Genomic DNA, 21,507 nt, shown 5'->3' with positions numbered 1-21,507 from the left:
GTGTGGAAGACAAGGCTGCCTGAGAGTCTAAATTCAGGGCATATAATTCACTCAATAGTTGACCTTCACATGAATGTCCACCAGCTCCCTGCTTCCCTATTGTCTTAGATATTTACTTTGCCCAATTCACATTAAATTTTTTTTTTAACTTTACATTTAATTTGAGACTAGAAATCTTGCCCATTTCTTTGAGGTTTGGATTAAAAAAAAAAACATCTTGTATTTGAAGTCTCTTTTTCTACAGCACCCCCTCTGGTTCATCCCTGGATGGATACCCAGTGTTTAGTGTTGCCAGGAGACTTCTTACAACAGAAACAACCATAGTATCTGCTGCTTGTGCACTTCCCCTGCAACAATTTCAAGTTATGGAAAACTCTGATGAGGTAGGCTTCACAAAAAACATTTGGAATAGTGGAATCATTTGAAATTATGTAACTTCTTTAAGACATTTCTTTTTGTTTTTTGATGATTTTCAGTCTAACGTGAAGGAGAGGCTGAAGATGAGGATTGCTGTTTTAGAGGAGAGTGTGAAGTCCTGTGAGGTGGAGTGCAAAGCCAGCAGAGAGACGGTGCTGAGGCTGGTGGCAGAACTGGACCAAGAGAGGAGGAAAGCTGCCAGCAGCACAGCAGCACTCGACTCACTCAAAGTGGTACTCACAGAACCTAAAAGTCTCCTTATTGATCTTTACAGTGCAGTTAATCGACAGCAAAAGTCTGCAAGTGTTGTGGAGAGTAAGTTTTTCCCCTTTGTCTCTGTCAGGAGCTGGATGGGCTGGCACTGGGTAGGAAGAGTGTGGAGATGGAGAAACAGACCCTTACTGAAAGGGTGGAGGCCAGCAGGAGAGTGATAGAGGCAGCCAGGCGAGAGTCACACTGTTTGGAGAAACAGGTGGAGGAGCTTGGAAGAAAGAGACAGGTGGCTGAGGGGGGACTGCAGGTTTTCCTGGAAAAAGTGTCTGGAATCCTGCAGGAGAAGTCTGACACAGTCGTCCTGCCCACAGAGAAGGATATCCTACAGAAACTGGATCACCTCTGCAACAAGGTGTGGAGCACTGCATAGTACACACACACACCACACACACAGCAAGTAACCAAATTTGTACCATTGTGGTTCCTCAGACTGTGTCAGAGTTGGAGGTGAAGCTGAGTTATGTCTCTGAGGAGCTGAGTAGGCAGACGGAGCTCCAGCACGGCACACAACAGAGGTCCCAGCTCGCTGAGCAGCAAGTCCAGAACCTGAGGGAGAGACTGCAAGGCCTGGAGGCTGAGCTGCTGACTGCGGACATGCAGCGTGACGAGTGGCAGCACAGCAAACAGCATGTGAGGAAAGCCACGTTTACAGTAAAGGCTGCATTTAATTAAGTGCTCAGTTCAGTGATATGCAGCAGGTTTGTTACAGTATGAGGACTTCCTGGACCAACTGTCTGAGACCATGAGGGTTGACAGTATTGCTGCTGAGCTCGGCTTCGACATGAGGCTAAAACTCATCCTGTCACGTGCAGAACAACTCGTCAAACAAGAAGGAACTTCTCTGCTGGAGAGCAAAAGTCTGACCTACACCTTACAGAGAAAGGTAACATCTTCTCTTAATGCACATTAGAACGATAGACCTCCAATCAAAAATAATTCTAATCCCTGTTAGGTAAAGTCACAGAAAGACCAGCTAGAGAGCAAAGGGCTCCACATCCAGTTTCTGAGGAAGAAGGTTTCAGAGCTGGAGGAGGAGAAGAGGAGCCGGTCGCTGCTGGCTTTGGAACGAGAGGATGTACAGGCGAGGAGGCTGCAGAAAAAAGTGGAACGTCTCCAAGGCGAACTGAGGGCCGCTAAGCAGTCCAACACTGAGCTCAAGGCCCAGCTCTCCCACACCGATGACCTGAAGGTAGAGGGGAGAAGGGTGCGGACCCCAATTCACCCCAGAGGCATTTTCACCTCATAATGCCAAGTGAATTAGTGTAAATTCTGTAATTTTATATCTGTTATACAACAATAAACTCACTGTTGTTTCACTAAACCCCCGCTCGGGTCTCCTCTGTGTCTGACATGCCAAGCTGAAAATCATGGAACAGAGTCAGACCATGCAGGAGCAGAAAAAGAAGCTGGATCAGCTGCTGGATGGGAAGACGAAGGTGGAGAAGAAGCTGAGTGCAGTGAGCCTAGACCTGCAGAGCCAGGACAAGAGGACCAAAGAGGACCAAGTCCAACTCGACACGCTCAGACAGAGCCTGGCTCAGCTGACCGAGAGGCAGAGAGAGGTGAGGAACCAAAGAAAAATACATTCCAGTGCGGTCCTGCTTCCATTTAGTGTGCAAGAAATTAATAAAAAACACCAGAACACCTGCCAGTCTGTACAGTAACATCACAGTGAAGGTGTGTGGTTCTTCTTTTCAGTTGGTGGACTTCAGAATGGTCGTTTCTCAGATGTTGGGCCTGGACGCCACTGCATTGGCTCTTCCAAACCATGACATCATCAACCTTCTAGAGAGCCTTCTTCACACCCACTACCACCACCACCACCATCACCGCCTTCATCATCACGTTAGCAACATGCCCTGGCACTGTGCTACTCACCACAGTCAGCCTCACGTGCTGCACGTCCACCAACAGCCTGACAGCTCCGCGCTGGATGTGTCTCACTCCCGCTCTGCTTGTCCTGGAGATGCACTTCTACTCCATGAAACTTAAGTGTATTCATTCAGTGAAATATTGATGTATCTAAATAATTCAACTTATAAAAAAAATCACAAATATAAGACAAATATCAGAATAAGGGTTTGGCATTCATTGTTGTTGGTCGCATATACATACATTTCTCATATTAATTCTATTTTTTTGCATTATATACACATGGTAATATAATAATCCTGGACTGTTATACATTAAATACTGAACTGACAGTCATACAAAATATACATTAGTTCTATATGTCATTATTCTCAGTCTTACAGACATGTTTAAAAAAATAAAACAGCAGAATGTATAAAGAGCACGGCCGATGTTAAACTCTTGAATTGATATATATTAAAACACATGGCTACCACATGAATGGATGTAAATACCACAGACACAGTGGAGGATGGTAAGAAAATGAAAAGCAAAGATTAAAACCACATGCCAAAATACAGGTAAAAAAATAAATGCAGTGTGTAAGATATGTTCATTTCTCGTTGCTTTACAAATAATCGCGTTACAAGCAGATTCACAGGCTATTTTTCAGCATTTAACTTTGGTGCTATTCACTGACAGTCGGGTCTGAACAGTTCATTCATCCAGCAGAAGTCCACTGTGGCCAAAATGGACACAGCATCACACAGACTAACACAGCAAAGACGCTCGATCCAATGTGCTACACACACGCACAAAGATATTAACGGAAGATGGCAGCTGGAATTCTGGATAAATGGGTTTTCTCCCCCTCACAAGATTATACTGATGCAACCTCAGCCTGCCTACACACTACACAGGAGGTGGTCCGTTGGTGTAGCTGAGCATCGGGTAGAAGGAATGAGCAAAGTTGTTGGACTGAGCACAGTAGTCCTCCTCAGACATTGGCAGCAGGAAGGCGAAGACCACCAACAGGAGCAGGAAGAGCTGGATAGGCAGCGCCACCCACAGAGCGCGCCGCAGAAAGCTTCGAGCTGACGCCGCCGTCTCCAAATCAGAAGGGGAGGAAGCGGATCCAGCGCCGCTGCGAGACCTGCTCACACACACGCACACATTTACAATGCAGCAGCATACAAGCCTCAGGTTTAGTTCAAAAATCAGTGAGAATGCACAACATTCCTTATTTTTCATCTCAATTACTACCTTTTACAACTGTGTAATCACATTACAACGCCAACCTTAAATGTCCCAGACGGGTTTTTCTTTGCTACATAAATAGACTCAGCAGATATAACTAACAAATTAAATTTGTCTAACTCAATAAACACACTTCACTTCATCTACATCTTAATTTAATATCGTTCTCTTCATTGTTTTTAGGTGTTGTCTGCCTGTTTTCAATCCAAATAAGATCTCAGTTCAGCGACAGGAACCTGCATGGCAGTGGAAGCACCATGCTGTGTTTGAAGGAACACTGCCGACACAGTGGAAAAAGCAATGTTGGGACAACAGTGTTTAACATTGCCATCTACATGCTGACTGAGACTGAGGTGGATCAACACAAAGACAGTCACAGAACAGGCTGAACATTCTGTGATTCTGACAAATACATGTAACATGTGAGCTTGCATTCCTTTTTGCAAAAGGTGTTAGGATTAAAGACAAAAGGGCATGCTACAAGGATGGACATATTTAAACCCTTAAAAGTTTGTGTCCTGTTGAAAAATGCAAAGCATGCCGAGGCAAGAAGAGCGTAGCATTTAGAAACAGCTTCTTTTACGTGTTTTAGAGAAGGATTTGGGGAAATAATTCACCTTATTATTAACACTTTTGTAGGTAAGAAGCTGGAGCCAGGAAAGGGTTAGCCTAGCTTAGCATTAATACTGGGAGGAGGTGGAAACGGGGGGTTTCTGCCTGCTTCCAGTTCTCCTTTACATTCACCATCACCCTCGGTAGAAAGTGTCCTCAGAGGTCAGTCAGAGGACACGATTCGTTTAAAGCTTGCTGCCTACAGACCGATCGGGCCTGCTGTGCCCTGTAAACTGCAGGAATGCATGAACGAAGTGATGCATGATTTTTACACTCCTGTGTTGTTACCAAAGGTGCCCCTTGACCACTTGACAAATGGAGATCTGAGAGGCGAGACTCACAGATGACAGACTGAGGCGGGGGTGGGGGGAGGGAGATGGTGGAGAGTCAGTGAGATAGCATCAGCAGAAAAGAAGAGATGTCACACACAAAAGAGAGCGTGAGAGATAAAGAGAGAGAGAGAGAGAGAAACGCAGCCTTTGCATTGTTCATTGCAGACATTTACTGGCTCGGCAATTTAGGAGAAAAAAGGTGTGTGCGTGTGTGTGCTCAGTAACAGCGAGGCAGTGTTAGAGAGGTATTATAAGAAGAAACGCCCTGTGGTTAGCCATATCAAGCAGCCAAGGGCGCTGGCGGAGAAGAGGCCTTGCACTGTTTCTTGTGACACTCTTTATCCAAGGTGCTGCCACTCACTTCCTCACCTAAGCTTACACAGACCGTCTAGACTTACAGAAGATGATGGAATTCACTATCATGAGCTGCTAATCTGGCACAAAGCGTTAAAAAAAAAAAAAAAAAAAAAGCAACGTTTTAGTTTGCCTTTATTAAATGTTAGAAAGCCTGAACCAGTCTCCCTGTGCATCATGGGCTGATGAGTTCCATTATCTTCTGGGTGTGCTAGAAACCAACAGAAAGGTACCTGTGGTGTGGACTGCTCACAGAGGGTCCAGGCTGTGACAGACTACATTTGCCCCGTTGCTGTTTGCAATGAACAGGTGGGGGGGAGGGGGAGTAAAAGAAAGAAAGTATGTTTCAGTCCAGGCAAATCAAGACAAAGCTATCGATGAAAAGAAAACCCAAAATGAGAGAAGAGCAGCAACAAAATCATACGTGAAAGGTGATTTTCTAAGCGCTAAGAGTGTCTGACTACTTTGTAACTAGGAAGCTACAGACTGTGCCATGTGGAGCATACATCTCTTTGGTAACAGTGACATTTAGGAACATACACACAATAGAAGCAGTGGCATGCTTATTTGGACTGATCTCTGGGAAAACACTATTGTTTCCTACAATATAAAACAAACACAACATCATGTTCTACACTTCTAGCTACTGTGCAGCCAGTATTCCTGAGAACAACACTAAAAGGATAAGAACTCAGAGGAAAGTCTCAGAGAGAGGAAAGAGGTTTTTAGGTTGGAAAACACTGGAAGAGAAAAACTAGGGCAGAGAAAGTCTGCCGAGAAGAGGAAGAAACAAAAGAAAAGAAAGAAAAGAGTTTGTATGGGGATAGAAAACATGCAAGAACAGAATAAAAGGCTGGGAAAGAAAAAGGTTGAGACCCCAGAGGGAGGAAGAGAAAAACAGTGGAGGTGTGGAGGAAGGTGTGAGGAGAGATCTTGGGATGGAAGGGGTGAATCGGGCCTTCAGCTGGGGCAATTCAGGGCACGTGTTACGGTGTGTGGGATAACCAAACGCCTGCTTTTCACAGAGCATCGTGCACGGGCAGGGTTTAACGTTACCGATCGCCGTCGACTTGGCGTGCTCCTTCCTGATACAGGACTGAGGGAACCAGACGTGTCCAGCTCGTCAGCAGACGACCAAGAAGACAGATCCTGATGATGGAAACATTCACAGACACAAGACACGGCCAGAAACATTAGCAGATAATCAGCGTGTGAGCCCACTTAGGGTCCGGGGCCACCGGGTAGTGTTGGAAATCCAGCGTTAAGAGGCAGGCAACTGAAGCTCTACCTGCTGACTGCTTGTGATGTCCAGGATCTTGGCCAGCTCTCGGAGGTCTCGCGTTACTTCCTTCAGCAGCAGTTTGAGGCGGTTCCCAATGACGTGAACCTTCTCCTTGGCCTCCAGGCAGTCGCTGCCCTGAGAGTTGACCAGCAACTGGAGGGACATGTCCTGTAGTGAGGCGACTTTACGCTGAGAGTCCAGCAGCTCTTGTCGGATTTGCTGAGGGGAAAAATAAAATGAATAAATACAGGGCAGATGTGGGAAAAGATCATGCATGAAAATAACATTATTATTCAGTACCGTGAGTGTCTTATGATGCTCATGGAGAGTGTCACTGTCCTGGATCGGGTCAATGGGAACCACCTCATTTCTTCTGCGATCAATGTTTTCCAGCCAGAGCAGCAGACCGTGGCTCATCTCATGAAAATCCTGCGGAGCAGACATACATCAGGAATGTAAACAAACAAAACTGCACCTGTTCTGAGGTAACGGCCGGCACTCACTTGACACTGCATCAGAGCCTCCTGTAATGAAGACCTCCAGTCCTCCAGTGAGCTGCCCAGTTTGTCCCAGTGGTTGTTCATGTCTTTCAGCTTGGCTTGCAGCTCGCGGGACTCGTCTGCGTCTGACTGCAGAAACTCTGCGCTGCACAGGTTGATGGAAAGCACAATAGCTTTGCGCTTGTCGTACGCCTTCTGCAGCTCCTACAGACAAAAGTGCAGGTTCATAAACGTAGCGTACACTCCCAGGCCTCAGATCATGTCATGATAGCATCAATGTAAGAGCAGAACATAGAGATCAATACCTTGAGCTTTTTGATTCGCTGCTCTATGGTCTGGATGTCCGTGCTGATGTCCAGTCTCCGCTGATGCTCCAGCTCTTCCTCCGTCTCTCCCAGCCACGTCCAAACGTTGTTCAGGTCAGAGTTCAGCTGCTGCCACTGCTGCTGGTTCTGCTTTGTGCGGATCTCTTTACTGAGGTCCTGAGCCTGCAGGAGCTCCCAGCGCTCAATAACACCTAGATCACAGAAGAAGAAGAAGAAGATGAAACCCACTCAATAAAAGCCTTGCATCATTGTTGCAGAGCAGCTTTTGCTGCAGTATTACCTGATGTCTGGGACTCTGAGCTACTGGGATCTGCTAATCCAGACACAGTATCCTCTTCCTCCTTCAGCTCAGAGCCCATCCTCTTCACTGTGTCAATACTGCCGCGGCACTCACCCAACAGTCGCATCTACAGAACAGATGTAATTATTCTCATAGAAAAATCAAAACACCGTCTCCAGTAAACACAACAGACTTATAAATCATAAAGTAGGATTAATTATGAATGATGTATTAATATTTGTGCTGCACTGTAACACATACATATCCCATGTATGAGGCATCCAGCTCTGTGCTTGTGGGAGTGCGGCTGCGGATGCTGTCCATTTGTTGCAGGTGGAAACGGCTGATGTCAAGAGGGTGAGCATGAGAGTCTGCAGAGGCAACCTCTCCTGTGGACACAATATTAAATTGTCATCTATTGCAGAACACATCAATGAAATCAATCATTCTAAAATAAGTGATTTTTACAAGAAGGTAAGGTCCTGCTCAGACAGAGAAACAGTAGATGTGAGGAGCCAGTGATGAGAAGAAGTAGACAGGAATGCAGATTGGTTTTCACAGCCAGTTATGGTGACATTTAACAAGCCACAGCGCCCCCTGCCTGTTGCTATTGCATCATTTGCAAACATTACAATCTCAACACCTTGTTTGTTTTAAGGATTTGTATCTGTGAGGACTTTGAACGAATCTGCAATCCTTTCAAGAAGAACCCAAGAGGTCAGACTTGTTTGCTGTGATAAAAACATAAACATGCTTTTTCTGAAACACAAATGCACACCAAAAGAACCCAAACAGGTTAGCTACACAGCACACTGCAAGTCAAAACAAAAGTAATAAAACAAAACTAGTTAGAAAAGAAGCGTTAGGCTGAATTCCATTTCTGTTCTTCTAAATCAGAGCCCGCTCATAGCAGAACCAGTGAGTTCAGGGCATAAAAAATGGAATTGACCCTAACCACTGAGTGTTAGGAAGTGTTGCCATTGGTTACAGCTTGTGCCCAAAGTGTGTATAAGTGAGGAAATCAATACAAATCAAATTTCCAAGCTGGTGAATAGGCTACAGGTGCGATATGACTCAGAGTCTGTTAATTCTGGCCCCAAACGCATGTGGCATGCTGGGGTCTGCTTTGCCTACCAGTGGAGGACCTCAGTGTTTGCTCAGTTAGTTTAACATAGGCCTCAGTGCTCTCTGGAATCACTACATCTGGAAGAAACATTATACAGTACAGACATTTAGCACAGGGCTTTGACGAAAGAAGCTGGTACTTCTTTTTCCTTTTGCCTTTTTCACAAACCAGACTTCAAGTCTTTAAATTTTAGGAGAAAATGTGCATGTACAGAAGCTAACCTGACAAACCGGAGGCAGGTCGCTGCAGGAAGTCTCCCTCCTCACTCTGCTGCTCTCTCAGGGCCCTGCTGGCGCTTTCCAGCCCTCTGCTCAGGTCGTAGTCATGGTCCCACTCCAGGGGAATGGAGTCCACGCTTGCCGGGGTGTCCCTGCCCGAGCGCTCGGTCCGGAGCTGGGCTGCCAAGGAGGCTGAGCGTCCAGAGGACGGCAGAGGTGACAGGAGGCCGTCCCCCAAACGTTCGCTCCACGGCAGGCCGGACAAGTCACAAGGCTCGTCCAGCTCCAGCTCGCGATCCGAGAACGAGACTTCGGTATCATCGTCTGCAAGCTGAGAACAAAAGCTGGATTAGGATCCAGGCCACAACAGACGATGAATCCTCAATGTGAGAACCTCTTACAGGAAGACGGATGAGTTTCTTGTAGTAGCGCTCCACTCGACCAAACACTTCCTGGCAGTAGCGCTGCAGCTCCTCCAGCTCCTCCTCGATGACAGCAGCATCCAGAGGCTCACTCTTCTCTATCAGAGCTTCACCTTGGTGGAAGATGTGCTCGATCTTGGCTGTCGTCAGAGAAATCTCCTGCTGGAATGACTGTGAGTCCAAAAAGAAAGGGTTCTCAGATCCTTAAAATTAAAAATAAAGACAGAACAGTACAGAAACAGTGTGACAACACTTACCCTGAGTTGTTTAATCTTTGCTTGAATGTCACACTCAGAGAAGTGCTCGATGTTGGTCAGCTGCAGGTCCATCTCTGTCAGCCAAACCAAAATGCCGTCTCTGGCTGTCTCGAACTCCTCTCTCTGACTAATAAAGTGCTGCAGATTTCAAGTAAATAAAACACTGTTAGAATGATCTACAATCTTCTCTGTGTAACGCAACAGGGACACTGTACCTTGAGCCTGCGAAGGATGGATGCCACCCTCTTCTGCAGGTTGTCCCATCGCTGATTGGCATCATGGGCCATCTCCCTCAGACGACAGGAAGAGTCAGTGCGGTTTTCTCGGGCCAGGCGGCGGTATTGCTTGTTGATTAACTCCAGTTGGGTCAGGCTTTCGTGGACTTGTCTTTGGAAGGCCTGCAGAGACACACCCATACATGCTTCTCAGAAAAAAAAAATGTAAAATATGACAACATGAAGATCGTCCCGTATGCTGTGATGGATACCTCGAATTTCTTCAGTTCCTCCTTGGCTACAGTGTACAGTACACCAGAGGAGTTGGGCAGAGCAGCAGTCTTCTCCGAAGTGGCCAGCCACTCATCGAAACGTGTAAAGTCATCGAGGAATTTCTGCCATAAACGCCACGTCTCCTCAATCCTAACAATGGGAAACAATCATTAGAATGTAATATTTACACATAATGATAATATCTGTAATCTTCATTTGATGTCCTACTTTAATCTCCTCTCCATAGACAAGGCACAGATGCTCCTCCAGCGGCGATCAAGGCTACGGGTTGCCTGCTGGATGGAGTCGCACTCTGCATCGGTGGCGCAGGCGTCACAGTCGTGCAGAAGCACCTCGCACAGATTCAGTACAGACGCCACTCCTGTACTGTGCTTCTCTATGTCACGCTGAAGCTCCTGACCAGCAAAAAGAAGTGACAAGAGTGTGAGCATGATGGAGTGTGAATAGGACACACGGAGGGAGTGAAGGATGTCTCCTCATTACCTGCTGCAGATCCAGCTTCCTCTGAATATCCTGGAAGTCACAGGAGTCGTAGGCGATGGGTTTGGACAGCTCGGTCTCAATGTGGGCGAGCCAGGAGCGTAAGCTGCTCATGTTTTTATCGAGCTGCTGCACAGCCACTAGAGTTTCTCTTAGCTTCTTCACTCTGTTAACAACATTAGTTAAATATGTTAAAATGATGAAAAACACGAAAGAAAACCACTTCTCGGTTTGAGTATGTACTCACCTAGCTCCGATGAGATCCAGGAGATGCTGCCAGCGGTCGCTGACTTTGTGGAGTTTTTGTTCGATTTCAGTGGCTTTGCTCTGATGGCTGGCCTTGGCCAAACGCTCTCCTAGCTGATGAAGGCGGAACTTGTTTTCCTCTGCCACAGTAATCTCCTCCTGGTAGTCCTGAGACACGACACAGTACAACCAGGCAATTTAAAATCTCTGACCACAAAAGCAACAGAATCAGTGCAGATTTTGTTGCAGATATTCAACTACGACTACATTAATAGCCATAGATTCTTTACCTTGCGAAGCTTCTCGATCATCTCCTCAATGCTGATGTCTCCGTTTTGGGACACCTTGCTCTCCATGTTGGTGAGCCACTCGCACAGCTCCTTGTGCTTTTCGTTGAACACGGTCCACTCATTCAGCTTCTCGCTCACCTGCTGTCTGCGCAGCGACAGCTGCAGAAACGCATGCAAACAAAGGAATTTAAATACATTTCTGCGCGATTATTACACGCAGGTACATATCTTTAAAGGAAGTGGGGCAGCAGCGATCACTGCACCATGACTGTTTGATTTGCATCACGCAGCAGGAGTGTGTGGCTCTGTGCTTCCTGTGTGCGTATTTCATCTAGTGCACACAGGATGCGACACTGCAAAAAAAATCGCCTTGAGGTTTCAGATCATGTATCAATCTGTTGACTCTGCACGCAAAGGTAACTGTGCAGACTAAAAAATATTAAATGCATGGTGACTGTCTACAGTATCTACAGCAACACCATCTGGGATCAACACAGGACTACAGGAAGTAACAAGAGCAAAAAACACTTCTAAGTGTTACAAATGCCACTTTCTTGATAAGGTGTGATATAAAATCTGTGAATCTGAGAAAAATGTAAACAATTTCCCATTAGCTGATCAGATAAGCAGCACACAGTAAATGCAGTGTAGAGAAGCCTACCTGGTGGCAGATCTCATCCCACTGTCGATGCAGCAGCTCAATCCGTTCCTGCAGGACGGAGAGGTCCTCGGCACTGATGTAGCAGGACAGAGACTCCCTCAGTACGGTTAGATGGGCCAGGTCACCGGTCCAGCCATCAAACGTGTTCTCCAGATCCTGCCCCAACAACAGTGATGTTAATGAAACATTCACTCATAATGAAATGACTGAAAAAGGCTCAGCCTTCTTACACTGCAGCGCATCTGCTCAGCTTGCAGATCCTCGTGATGATCGGGCAGAGTCTGGGAGAGCTGCCGTTTGAAGGCTCGAAGTTTTTCCAGTGATCCACAAATCCCCTTTTCACACCTCTCCCAGTCCTGTATGACACAAAAACAATGGATTACAACAAGTAGGAATTCCTGTACTCCACAGGCGGCTGGCATCCCATCTGGTTTACCTTTAACAAAGTGGTAAACTCCTTCTTCTGTTCCTCCAGGCACATGCTGGCACTTTTCCATCTCTCCTGGATATCCGTCAGCTCCGCCTGCAGGGTCACCTCCGCCCGGCTATCAGCCGAAAGGAGCAGCTGCCTGCCAGCCTCCACTGTCAAGATGTAGCTGCCCTGCTGACGCTGTAGCACCTTTTCCTTCAGCTGAACCAGGAGAATTTATTTATTAAGCTATAATAAACGTTCACATGCACACAGATCCTGCTAAAAGATCATTATTCCACACCTGAACAGCATCCAGCATGGAGCGAGCTTGTTGCAGAGGAATTGTATTCCCTGCCTGAAGCACCTCTGCAGGATGAGAGACCTCCACCAGCCACTTGCGCAGCTTCTCCACCATTTCCCTGTAGCGCTGCCACTGTCGGATCAGACCATCAATGATTCCACGCCTCTGCTGAGCGCGCCGCACTACGCCCTGCCACTGGTTACTCAGCAGAGCCAACTTCAGGTTGAACTCATTTCTGCAGAAGAAAGTATTAGTAAGTGCTGTCAGCAAAGAATAACACTTTGACAAAGAGATTAGATCTCATCTGGATTTTTACCTGTCATCCACCTGACCCTGCTCCAACATCCTCTGTCCATCACTGATGATGGAGTGGAGAATCTGCTGCCGACTGAACATCTCAGCTTGGAATAACTGCGGAACAAATTCTTCATGAATAAATAACAAACAAAAGCTGCACAAGCGGCAGTTTTACTCCAGCTGCACCCTCACTTCGTGGGCCTTTTGCTGCTCCATCAAACTCTGGAAGTTCCCAGAAATTTCCACTGCCAAATTCTCTTCTGTTTGGACCAAGAACTCCATCCACGTTTCACACTTTTCAAGGAAGGTCTGCTGCTGCAGCAGGAATGACTGGAGTTTGCTGCAACAAATCATGTAAATACACTGTGTCACAACACGCCAAGCAGCCTTTACTGTACATTTATCACTCAAACAGGATTTGAACCCCTTTAAGAGCGGCTTTCACCTTCCTTAGTGACATACCTGAACCTCTCTGTGGTCTGTGCTGAGGCTGTGGACCAGGTTCTGTTGAGGTTCTGCATGCGTTTGATCTCTGAATCGTTGAGAGGGAGCCGATAACCAAGCTCATTTAGACGCTCTAATTCAGGGGCCATGCTGCTGAATTTTAACATGAGTCTCTGTAAAAAGACAGAAGTTACATTTCTGAGTGTCTGGTTTTATCGTGACAAGCAAAAAAAAAAAAAGACAACAAAAAACCTTGAGCTCATCCATGCGGTCCTGGATGACTGTCAGGTCAGTGCTGCCGTTGGGATCTTGCAGCTTCAGAGCTTCCTCAGCTTCAACTATCCAGCACCCCAAAGATTCCAGCTGATCATTAAAGGTTTCATAATCCTGAACTCCAGTCTGGAATAAAAGAGACAAACACGTCAACCCACATGTATAAAATGTACCATCTGATTTGCTGACTGGATGTGGTTCTTTCACCTGCAGGGTGGTGAGCTGTCTGGTCAGCGCCTGTTCCACCGCAGTCAACCGTTGGTTAAGAGAGAGGTGGTCAGACTGGATGGCAGAGGCGGCTGATGTGTCCACCTGCTGCTTCAGCTGCTCCCCCAGTTCTTGGAGAACCTGAAGTGAGGCCTGCACTGGAGCTTGGGACCGGAGCAACTCCTAAAAGCAATGAAATTTAGAGTAATTACTCAAGACAACATTATCCATCCTGCAGAGCTGTAGCCTGACTTACGCTGCATTCTTGGATCCAGTTGGACACCTCCTCGTCAGCAACGTCCTTGCTGCAGGTGGTTTTGAGGAGCAGGTCGGCCTTTTCCTCCTGCAGCTGGATGCTGCTGCAGCTTTGCTCATAAAGCTCCTTGTAGCGCTGCCACAGCTGCAGCAGGGCTTTGCTGCTCCTGAGACGCTCTGCAATCTCCTCCAGCAAACCAGTCCACCTGAGTACGAATAGTAAATATTATAGATGCTTTATGGAAGCAAAATAATCAATAAAAAAATAACTTGGTTGTCAGGATCACCTCGCATTGACATCCTTCAGGGCATTGTTGAGAGAATCCGACACTGAAGGGTGACACTCTCTCAGCAGCTGGTGGGTGATTGCACCAAACTTTCTCAGACTGCTCTCCTGTTTTTCCAGTTCTTCTTGCAAATCCTTCACATGTGGCAGATAAATACATTTAATTCACCCGCACTGATAATAACCAACTTTATAAAAAGAAACAGCAGACATGGATGAAGTGCTTCTTCATCCTAACACACCTGCAGACTTTGCACTTGCAGCTGAACAGCCTCCAGGGAGCCTGTGAGGAGGCGGAAACGAGACACAGAGTACCTGCCCTCCATCAGGTAGCCATTGATCTCCTCTGAAGCCCGTTTGTATAGACTCCACTGATCCAGCACTGACGTCAGGCTGATCTTTAGCTGCCCTATCTGTTAAAGAGGAAACAAAAACCACTCGGTGATATTCAGTAAAGGTCAGAAAAGAGCACGCCAGGGAAGAACAGAACAGAGCAGAATAGATGGATCAAAAGGGTTACCAAGTGGTCCAGGTTTGCCCAGGTGTGATTGACACCTTGGAGCGTCTCCATGACGATAGCACAGGCCTCATCAGTCTTGTTCTGGACAAGAGCACAGCCCTGCTCCTCTACTCTCTCTAGTTCTTTCTCCTTTTCTTTCACCAGCTCCTCCATTTCCTGAAAGCAAAAACATTTTCCTTTAATCAATGAAAAATACTTGATCTAACAATTTGCATAAATAATAAATCAGGCCTGCCTGGCAGTCTTTGAGAGCGTTCTGCACAGAAGTCAAATCCTCTATCCGGTGTTTCCTCTTTAGTCTTTCTTCTTGAGCTGTCATCCAGGATTTCAGAGCCTGGACACTACTTTCATATTCCAACCACATCTCCAACAGGCTCTCTAGGAACTGGATCTACACACAAATCACATCATCGTCATCGTGATCGTTCTACTTTACACTGTGAATTTGAACAATATAAGTTTGTTAGAGCCTCACCCTCTCATTGATGCGGCCTTGCAGGATCTGCCAGCGTCGGTTCATGGCTCCCAGGCGCTCTGCAAAGTCCGTCTTATCACTGCGCTTGCTCTCCACATCCTGACCGCTGATCTGCAGCACTGACTGGTTGACAAAGTCCACGGTCAGCTGCTTACAGCTCAGATCTACTCTGAAGCCCTGTAGCAATAAAACAAAGAAACATATTGGCAGGAGGAAAAATCACAAACACTGGCATAAATCTGAAAGAGTTTGGTACCTTGTATTTTTGCAAATAGTCTTGAATCACATTTGAGCCCACAGCACTCTTAAGATTTTCTTCATCCTCCTCGATGACATTCTCCATCAATGATATCCAGTTAAACAGCTCGGATATGGCATGACGGGAGGCCAGCTTTTCCATTTGGATCTGACACACAAACGCACACAAAAAAACACATGTTACTAGTTTAAAAGCACCGGTCACTGAAAAACCCCTGTATACATGCGTGCAGCAGCAGCGGAGAGGGCTAATCCTATTTTCCCCAGTAGCAGCTAAGCCTGTTCAGTGCGGCTGCATGTGACGGTACCTGATGCAGCTTCTCTTGGACCACTGGGATGCGTGTGAGCAGCTCACTCCACTGGGTGTCGATGCGTGCCAAGTCAGAGCGCAGCACCACGGTGTCGACCTTCTTGAGTCGCAGCAGCTGGTTGCCCTCGGAAACCACCGAGCTCTTAAGGCTAGACTTTCCCTCAACTTCTTTAGAAAACTCCTAAATAAGACAAAACAGCGAGGATTAGTTTAAGTTTGTCCACACATAGAAATCATCAATAATCAAGCAAGCAATAATCAAAAGATGATCATCTGACCAGGAAAGCAGAGAGATGCTCTCTGACAGTTTCCAGCTCCTGTGGGACTAACACCGCCTGTGTGTTCCAGAACTCAAGACGCTCCAGAGCAGACTGCAGCCATTCACTGACCTCTGCACACTCCCTTTGATACCTGTAAGCAAGCAAACAAATTAACAAAGGCATGCAGGTTATCTTTTGTTTTGTATTCGATGTCCTGATGTCAGACCTGGTCCAGTGTTTCAAGATGGCTTCAAGGCGCTGTAGTTCCTTGTTGATTTTGGCGGTGTTGTTGAGCCAATGCTCTCCCAACAGTGCGAGTTGATTCTCCAGTGCAGGGCAGCAAACTGACAGTAGGAGATGTTTGCCTTCATCCAGCACCTGGTACAGCTTGTGTTGGTGCTCTGTCAGTCTCCCCTTCAGCCCCTTTACAGATAGAGATTTAAAAAAATGGACTTGTACTGCCACCAGCTGAGAATACAGAGCAACTTGGTCCAGCAGTGAATGGACAGACACTTGAAATTTGAATTGTTACCTGATAGAGTGAAATTCTGTCCATCAGCCTTTCTTCAGATTCTTCCACGAGGCCGACTGAAGGAATACTCCCTTCAACTGCCTCCAGCTGTCGGTTCAGACTCTGGTAATCCTGCATCAAATGGCACCAGGTCTGGAAAATAAGGTTTATTTTAAATTAAAATACCTTTTGAACCATTAAATGTTTAATTTCTTGCCCAGACCAGGACAATGTGTTCAGATACTTTGAGATTTTCACATGAATCTTCTTCTTCTCTCTTACCTCCAGGATACACTCCAGCTCGACTCCTTTACTGTGTGCCTGTTTGAGGACGCTCTGTGCCTCAGCTAGTGTCTCTTCCAACGTTTGGTTCTCTTTAGGAAGCATCAGGCCGCTGATTTTCCTGAAGTATGTCTCAGTTAGAATCATATGTGACTCTAGACCCTGGAAGAACTCCTAGAAAACACAAACAAATACAAATTTTTATCAACAGATTGTTTTCTGCACCATTAGAAAACTTTACTGCTTTATGTTGACCCAACCTTGTGCTTGTCCAGGTGATTCTGGACTTCCTCCACAGAACAGGCAACGATTCTCTGATCGGCAGCCATCTTGTCTTTAGCTGTGTCTACCAGGTCGGTCAGGTCCTGCAGAGCGCGCTCGTACTGCTCCTTCAGAGCCATGTTCTGGTTAAGCCCGCTGCGCCGGGAGCCCACAGTCATCACCAGCTCCTCATACGAATCCTAGAAAGACACACAGTCTCTCTTTCAGTTTGTTCTGTTTATCAGGAATGAGTGTGTGAGACTCATTAGTGATGTTTCTTACCTGTAGTTTCAGCAGTTTATTCGTTGATATCTGATCTGCCTGTAGAGTGGCTCCTCTGGTTTTAAGTTCCGTGATTCTCTGTTCGAAGTCTTTCAGGCTCTCCTCTGCACTGGCGATGACCTGAGGGATGCAAATGATTTTTGTTGTTCTGTTTGCACTTCACAGTCTGTTTGTGTGTGGAAAAATAACTCAATACTCGCATTACCTCCAGTTGTTTTGAGGCTGGTCTGTCCATGGCTCCAGCCAGGGCTTGAAGTATCTGACATTTGGTCTCAATTAAAGCAGTCTGAAGGAGCTGCAGTTCAGTCTGTCACACAAAATATAATTTACATATCAATGTGCAATCCATGACTACATAAACATCTAACTGTATCAGGCGAACCTGGTAGGCTGTGAGTTCATGTGCTCTAGTCCTCATGTGGTCGCAGCGCTGCCCCAAAGCACAACCCAGAGCTCCTAATCTCTCTTTCAGGCAGTCCAGGTTGTCTTCCAGGAGTACTCGGTCTTCATGTCTCATCCCTGAGGAACCAGCCAGCAGAGCCTGGCTGAGCTTCACCTCGTCTGTCACATGTCTCACATCACTCTCCAGGCTCTGCAGAGAAGGTAACGTTTTTTTAGATCGCCTTGTGGAGATTCCTTAACAGTATTACAAATCGCGGTGTGCAATAATTAACAAATCCCTGTCGTACCTCCTGTTTCTGCAGCTGTGTCTCTGTATTTTCAGCCAGGAGCACCGAGCCAGAGAAAACGTTGTTCTCCACACCATCCAGCCAGGAGGAGGTGGATGACACAGCTGTGTAGAGATGCTGTTCCATCTGCGCCACCTGTGTCTCGCCGCCACCGGGCTAAGGACACACAAGAATGATTTCTGTTGACTTAACATGTACAGTATCATTATAAATAATGTCAAAATGTGTAAGAACCTGAGTGGTCATGTCTTCTACTGTCTGTCTGAAGCTGTCATACAGAGTCTTCAGGGAGGAACTGTCCGCCTGGGTCTCCCCTTTAAACATGGACCCTGCTGTGGTTACACGAGAAGGTCTGGAGAAAACCTGACAAATAAAAGAAACAGAAAGCAATCAATGCTTTGCTGTGTTTATAACACTGCTGCATGGTGACAGAGGGGCAGACAGAGCTCTGTACCGGCTGCTTGTGGTCCTGCTCCAGGGTTTTCTGCAGGAGCTGCAGTTTCGTTTTGAGCTCTAATCTCAGACTCTCCCATCTCTGCCTCATCTGCTCCCGTCCAGCCTGAGAGTCCCTCTCAGCTAGAGCTGCAGGTGAAAATGGCTCTGTGGTGCTGCAAAGTTACAGAAACAGGAATGAATTATGTTCACCTCAGTTTCTACTGTACTTATGTACATATAATTGCACAGGGAGTACCTGGCACTGCTGGGCGAGGCCTGCTGGATGAGGATCTCTTCTCCTCTGCTGGCAACTGACTGAAGCAGCTTCTTTTGTTCGGCAAGCTGCTCCTCCAGTTCCTGCAGGGGGGAACATGTCAGACTGTACCTCGCTTAAAGTATAAGCCTTTTCTAAATTATATGCAGGTTTGTTTTCTTCAAGTTTGGTTCATTCAAACAGTATAATGAGCATTTTACTCTATGTACTGAAGGTTGAAAATTACCCTCTGCCTCTGCAGACTGTCTTGGTGCTGTTGGGTTCGTGTGGTGCGGGCCTGGGCCAGCCAGTCCTGCACACTGGGGCTCTGAGAGAGACTGGAGTCTGATTCACTGTCTTCCTGCTCCTGCAGAAAACCCTGTAAGACCAGAAAGTGTATTTTAGAACACAAATGTAAGTCAGCCAAGAAGCAGAACTACTAAAAACACTCTTTTGATTTATGTAACATTTTTCCTCACCTGGATGTTGCCTTGTTTGTCTTGTAGCATCCTCTGCAGCTCCAACAAACCACCCTTCAGCGTGCGTAACTTCCTGGCCAAATGTTCAGCCTCCTCCCTGGTGTCCGTCCGGCCCTCCAGCAGCAGGTTCTCGCTGTGCATTGACAGCTCTGAGAGGGCCAGCACCTTCTCTTCAATCTCCAGCAGCATGTTCTGCAGGAGCAGGAGGAGAGAGGCCAGCTCAAACATGGTGTGTCACTCCGCCACCCCCCCCTCTACACAACAGACCCTCCGGGTCTGGCAGAACCCCATACACCAACAGCAGCGGCTTTCCCTGGCCAAAGGACAGGGAGAGCGTTCATCCTTGGCCCACCTCTCCGGCCTCGCCTCCTGTGCAACATATTACCGCTAATCCTTCATGCTTCACGCTCTGCAGCATACATGCTCTTGCTTAAATTCAAAAATGGTCCTGTACAGCACACCATTCTAAGTCCAGAACAGTTGTCAATGTCCATTAGTGAATGTTGCTCCGATGTCTGAAGGGACATTTGGTTACCAATAGCACTCCTCTGCGATTGAGAGCTTCAGCAGTTTATTCTAAGGCAACTGTCCCACCCTCCCTGTATTCCAGGATTCTCCTACTTGGATATTCTAGCAGCTTTGTCACCAGCACCAATCCTGGTAGCAAGCTCTTCTAATCATCAGGAAGCTACAACCCCTGACTGCCCCGCCCTATGCTTCCAACACGCCCATGTGCCACACAGACATTTGCATAATCTGCTTAAGACTAGTGCTACAGTCGCTTAGGAGTCCAGCCATCTGAATACCCCTCTAATGCTCTTGTTTACCTTCTGTAAGGCCCCTGTCTCCCGGGGATGATCCATATGTAATAGGAAAAGCAAAATACTGAAAGATAAGACGTATGGAAATAATCCACAGCCAAATATCTTTTGCCATAATGTGCAGAGCCAGTGACAGAGAAGTTCTCCTGCTCTCTCCTCAATCCTCTGACATATGCATTGTTAAGTAACCTCATGTTAATATTCATTAATCCATTATCCTTAATTAAAGCAAAGATTTAAATGTGTGTGATTGCATTCATTGTTTAGAGTGGACAGCAGGGGGAGCTCTTACTTGACATTCTGCAAACTGATCCTCCATATCTGCCTCCTCTGCAGGCTTTGCTTCAACAATGGAGGTTACAGCACCGTGCATTCTGATCAACCACTGGTCCAGTGCATCGGCCTGGGAGTGGTAGAGCTGTATGGCCCGTTCCTGGCGCTGCCCCTCCAGACGGTCACTGACACGCTCCTGAAGGAGGCCACAGTCACCACAGTCAGGAAAACAGAAATAACACAAACTTTTAGCAGCAGTGAAGTGAAGCATCACCTCTAGGAGCTGTTGTTTCCCAGAGGCCTTCATGTGGATGGTGGCCATTCGCTCAGCTAACACAGCGAGAGATGACTGCATGGCCAGCTGGTCAGCCATGTCTGTGTCCACGGCATCAGCAGCTAGGTCCTCTGTGAAGCTCGTCTGCAGCCTGTCGATTTCTTCCTGCACGCTCTGAATGTCTCCTCTCAGACCCTGCACAGAGCAGCCACAGAAAATCAATCAGACCTCTAAAACACATCAAGACATGTCAAGATGTTTATATACGAGCTTCACCTCATGTGCCTTTATTTGGCTATCTGGACTTCTATCTGCCTCCAGAGGCTCGCTAAGTTTGGCCTCCAGAGCCTCCATTTTTGAAGAGATTGACTGGAGAGAACCCTGATAGTGCTGCTGCTTTTCCAGAGCCTCATACAAAGACCTCTGCTTCTCACTGATCTGTAAGGAAATCAAATTTAATGTGATGATTATTGTTAGAATATTGATAATTAGGGAGTCTGGAAGTAAATTACTTTCACATACCACATTCTTTAGTGTCTCCCATGAGCGCTGCAGGTCGTCTAAGTGTGCCACAGACTCAAATGTTGGGTCATATAATTCTTGGATTGGAGCTCTTGTGAGTGTCCCTCGTCCCATCTAGAAAAAAAAAAATCAAAATGTATTTCTACTTCCAATATCTTCCAAGCTGTGATGACCTTGCAGATGCAGAAATATTGCAGTCAATCTTGCACACAAAAAATTAGAGAACAATTAGTGAAAAAGTAAAGCAGAAAGTCCAGATGTCAGATACCTTGGAAACAATGGCTTCAGTCTGAGTGATGGGAGAAGGAGACCGACACACAGGAGGAGAAGAGACCTCGCTGTTAGTGCCCTCCTCCCCAGACTCCTCAGTTACAGGAGACAGCAGTGTGTGACAGCGGCCGGCCGTCATCTGACACAACATGCAAGAAAGATTT

The 21,507-nt window shown here is 46.7% G+C and overlaps 2 protein-coding genes across 2 annotated transcripts in view; one reads left to right on the top strand and one right to left on the bottom strand.

The window, feature by feature from the left end:
• The first annotated feature begins 324 nt into the window (after positions 1-324).
• Positions 325-2,682, top strand: ccdc170 (coiled-coil domain containing 170). The gene is made up of 8 exons (XM_028396184.1): positions 325-383; positions 477-650; positions 761-1,042; positions 1,120-1,320; positions 1,400-1,573; positions 1,643-1,879; positions 2,049-2,252; positions 2,389-2,682. Exons 1-8 carry the CDS (start codon positions 366-368, stop codon positions 2,680-2,682), a joined length of 1,584 nt encoding a protein of 527 aa, XP_028251985.1. The 5' UTR covers positions 325-365.
• Positions 2,683-2,776: 94 nt separating this feature from the next.
• The window catches only part of syne1b (spectrin repeat containing, nuclear envelope 1b), a 59,217-nt gene continuing 40,486 nt past the window's right edge, over positions 2,777-21,507 (bottom strand). Inside the window, exons 90-144 of the mRNA XM_028395928.1 lie at positions 21,342-21,482; positions 21,074-21,187; positions 20,828-20,989; positions 20,552-20,746; positions 20,297-20,473; positions 19,184-19,375; positions 18,952-19,083; positions 18,708-18,808; positions 18,471-18,624; positions 18,251-18,379; positions 18,017-18,172; positions 17,710-17,919; positions 17,533-17,634; positions 17,328-17,447; positions 17,045-17,245; positions 16,785-16,958; positions 16,524-16,655; positions 16,218-16,414; positions 16,010-16,142; positions 15,730-15,912; positions 15,420-15,569; positions 15,164-15,340; positions 14,924-15,079; positions 14,689-14,844; positions 14,411-14,581; positions 14,170-14,303; positions 13,884-14,088; positions 13,628-13,810; positions 13,400-13,546; positions 13,166-13,320; positions 12,896-13,043; positions 12,723-12,817; positions 12,407-12,641; positions 12,130-12,324; positions 11,924-12,049; positions 11,694-11,849; positions 11,033-11,191; positions 10,744-10,910; positions 10,500-10,662; positions 10,224-10,411; positions 9,995-10,145; positions 9,723-9,905; positions 9,508-9,645; positions 9,230-9,421; positions 8,832-9,159; positions 8,619-8,687; positions 7,746-7,873; positions 7,485-7,611; positions 7,184-7,395; positions 6,882-7,082; positions 6,679-6,807; positions 6,385-6,597; positions 6,153-6,245; positions 5,330-5,388; positions 2,777-3,694 (exon numbers count right to left, since the gene is read on the bottom strand). Coding sequence (XP_028251729.1) covers positions 3,454-3,694; positions 5,330-5,388; positions 6,153-6,245; positions 6,385-6,597; positions 6,679-6,807; positions 6,882-7,082; positions 7,184-7,395; positions 7,485-7,611; positions 7,746-7,873; positions 8,619-8,687; positions 8,832-9,159; positions 9,230-9,421; positions 9,508-9,645; positions 9,723-9,905; positions 9,995-10,145; positions 10,224-10,411; positions 10,500-10,662; positions 10,744-10,910; positions 11,033-11,191; positions 11,694-11,849; positions 11,924-12,049; positions 12,130-12,324; positions 12,407-12,641; positions 12,723-12,817; positions 12,896-13,043; positions 13,166-13,320; positions 13,400-13,546; positions 13,628-13,810; positions 13,884-14,088; positions 14,170-14,303; positions 14,411-14,581; positions 14,689-14,844; positions 14,924-15,079; positions 15,164-15,340; positions 15,420-15,569; positions 15,730-15,912; positions 16,010-16,142; positions 16,218-16,414; positions 16,524-16,655; positions 16,785-16,958; positions 17,045-17,245; positions 17,328-17,447; positions 17,533-17,634; positions 17,710-17,919; positions 18,017-18,172; positions 18,251-18,379; positions 18,471-18,624; positions 18,708-18,808; positions 18,952-19,083; positions 19,184-19,375; positions 20,297-20,473; positions 20,552-20,746; positions 20,828-20,989; positions 21,074-21,187; positions 21,342-21,482 — 8,835 coding nt within the window. The 3' untranslated portion in view covers positions 2,777-3,453. The remainder of the gene's footprint in view (positions 3,695-5,329; positions 5,389-6,152; positions 6,246-6,384; positions 6,598-6,678; positions 6,808-6,881; positions 7,083-7,183; positions 7,396-7,484; positions 7,612-7,745; positions 7,874-8,618; positions 8,688-8,831; positions 9,160-9,229; positions 9,422-9,507; positions 9,646-9,722; positions 9,906-9,994; positions 10,146-10,223; positions 10,412-10,499; positions 10,663-10,743; positions 10,911-11,032; positions 11,192-11,693; positions 11,850-11,923; positions 12,050-12,129; positions 12,325-12,406; positions 12,642-12,722; positions 12,818-12,895; positions 13,044-13,165; positions 13,321-13,399; positions 13,547-13,627; positions 13,811-13,883; positions 14,089-14,169; positions 14,304-14,410; positions 14,582-14,688; positions 14,845-14,923; positions 15,080-15,163; positions 15,341-15,419; positions 15,570-15,729; positions 15,913-16,009; positions 16,143-16,217; positions 16,415-16,523; positions 16,656-16,784; positions 16,959-17,044; positions 17,246-17,327; positions 17,448-17,532; positions 17,635-17,709; positions 17,920-18,016; positions 18,173-18,250; positions 18,380-18,470; positions 18,625-18,707; positions 18,809-18,951; positions 19,084-19,183; positions 19,376-20,296; positions 20,474-20,551; positions 20,747-20,827; positions 20,990-21,073; positions 21,188-21,341; positions 21,483-21,507) is intronic.

This window comes from Parambassis ranga, chromosome 22, assembly GCF_900634625.1.
Source record: "Parambassis ranga chromosome 22, fParRan2.1, whole genome shotgun sequence".
Taxonomy (NCBI): Eukaryota; Metazoa; Chordata; class Actinopteri; family Ambassidae; genus Parambassis; species Parambassis ranga.
The sequence above is the reverse complement of the archived record's forward strand: the minus strand, read 5'-3'. Positions and strand labels throughout refer to the sequence as shown.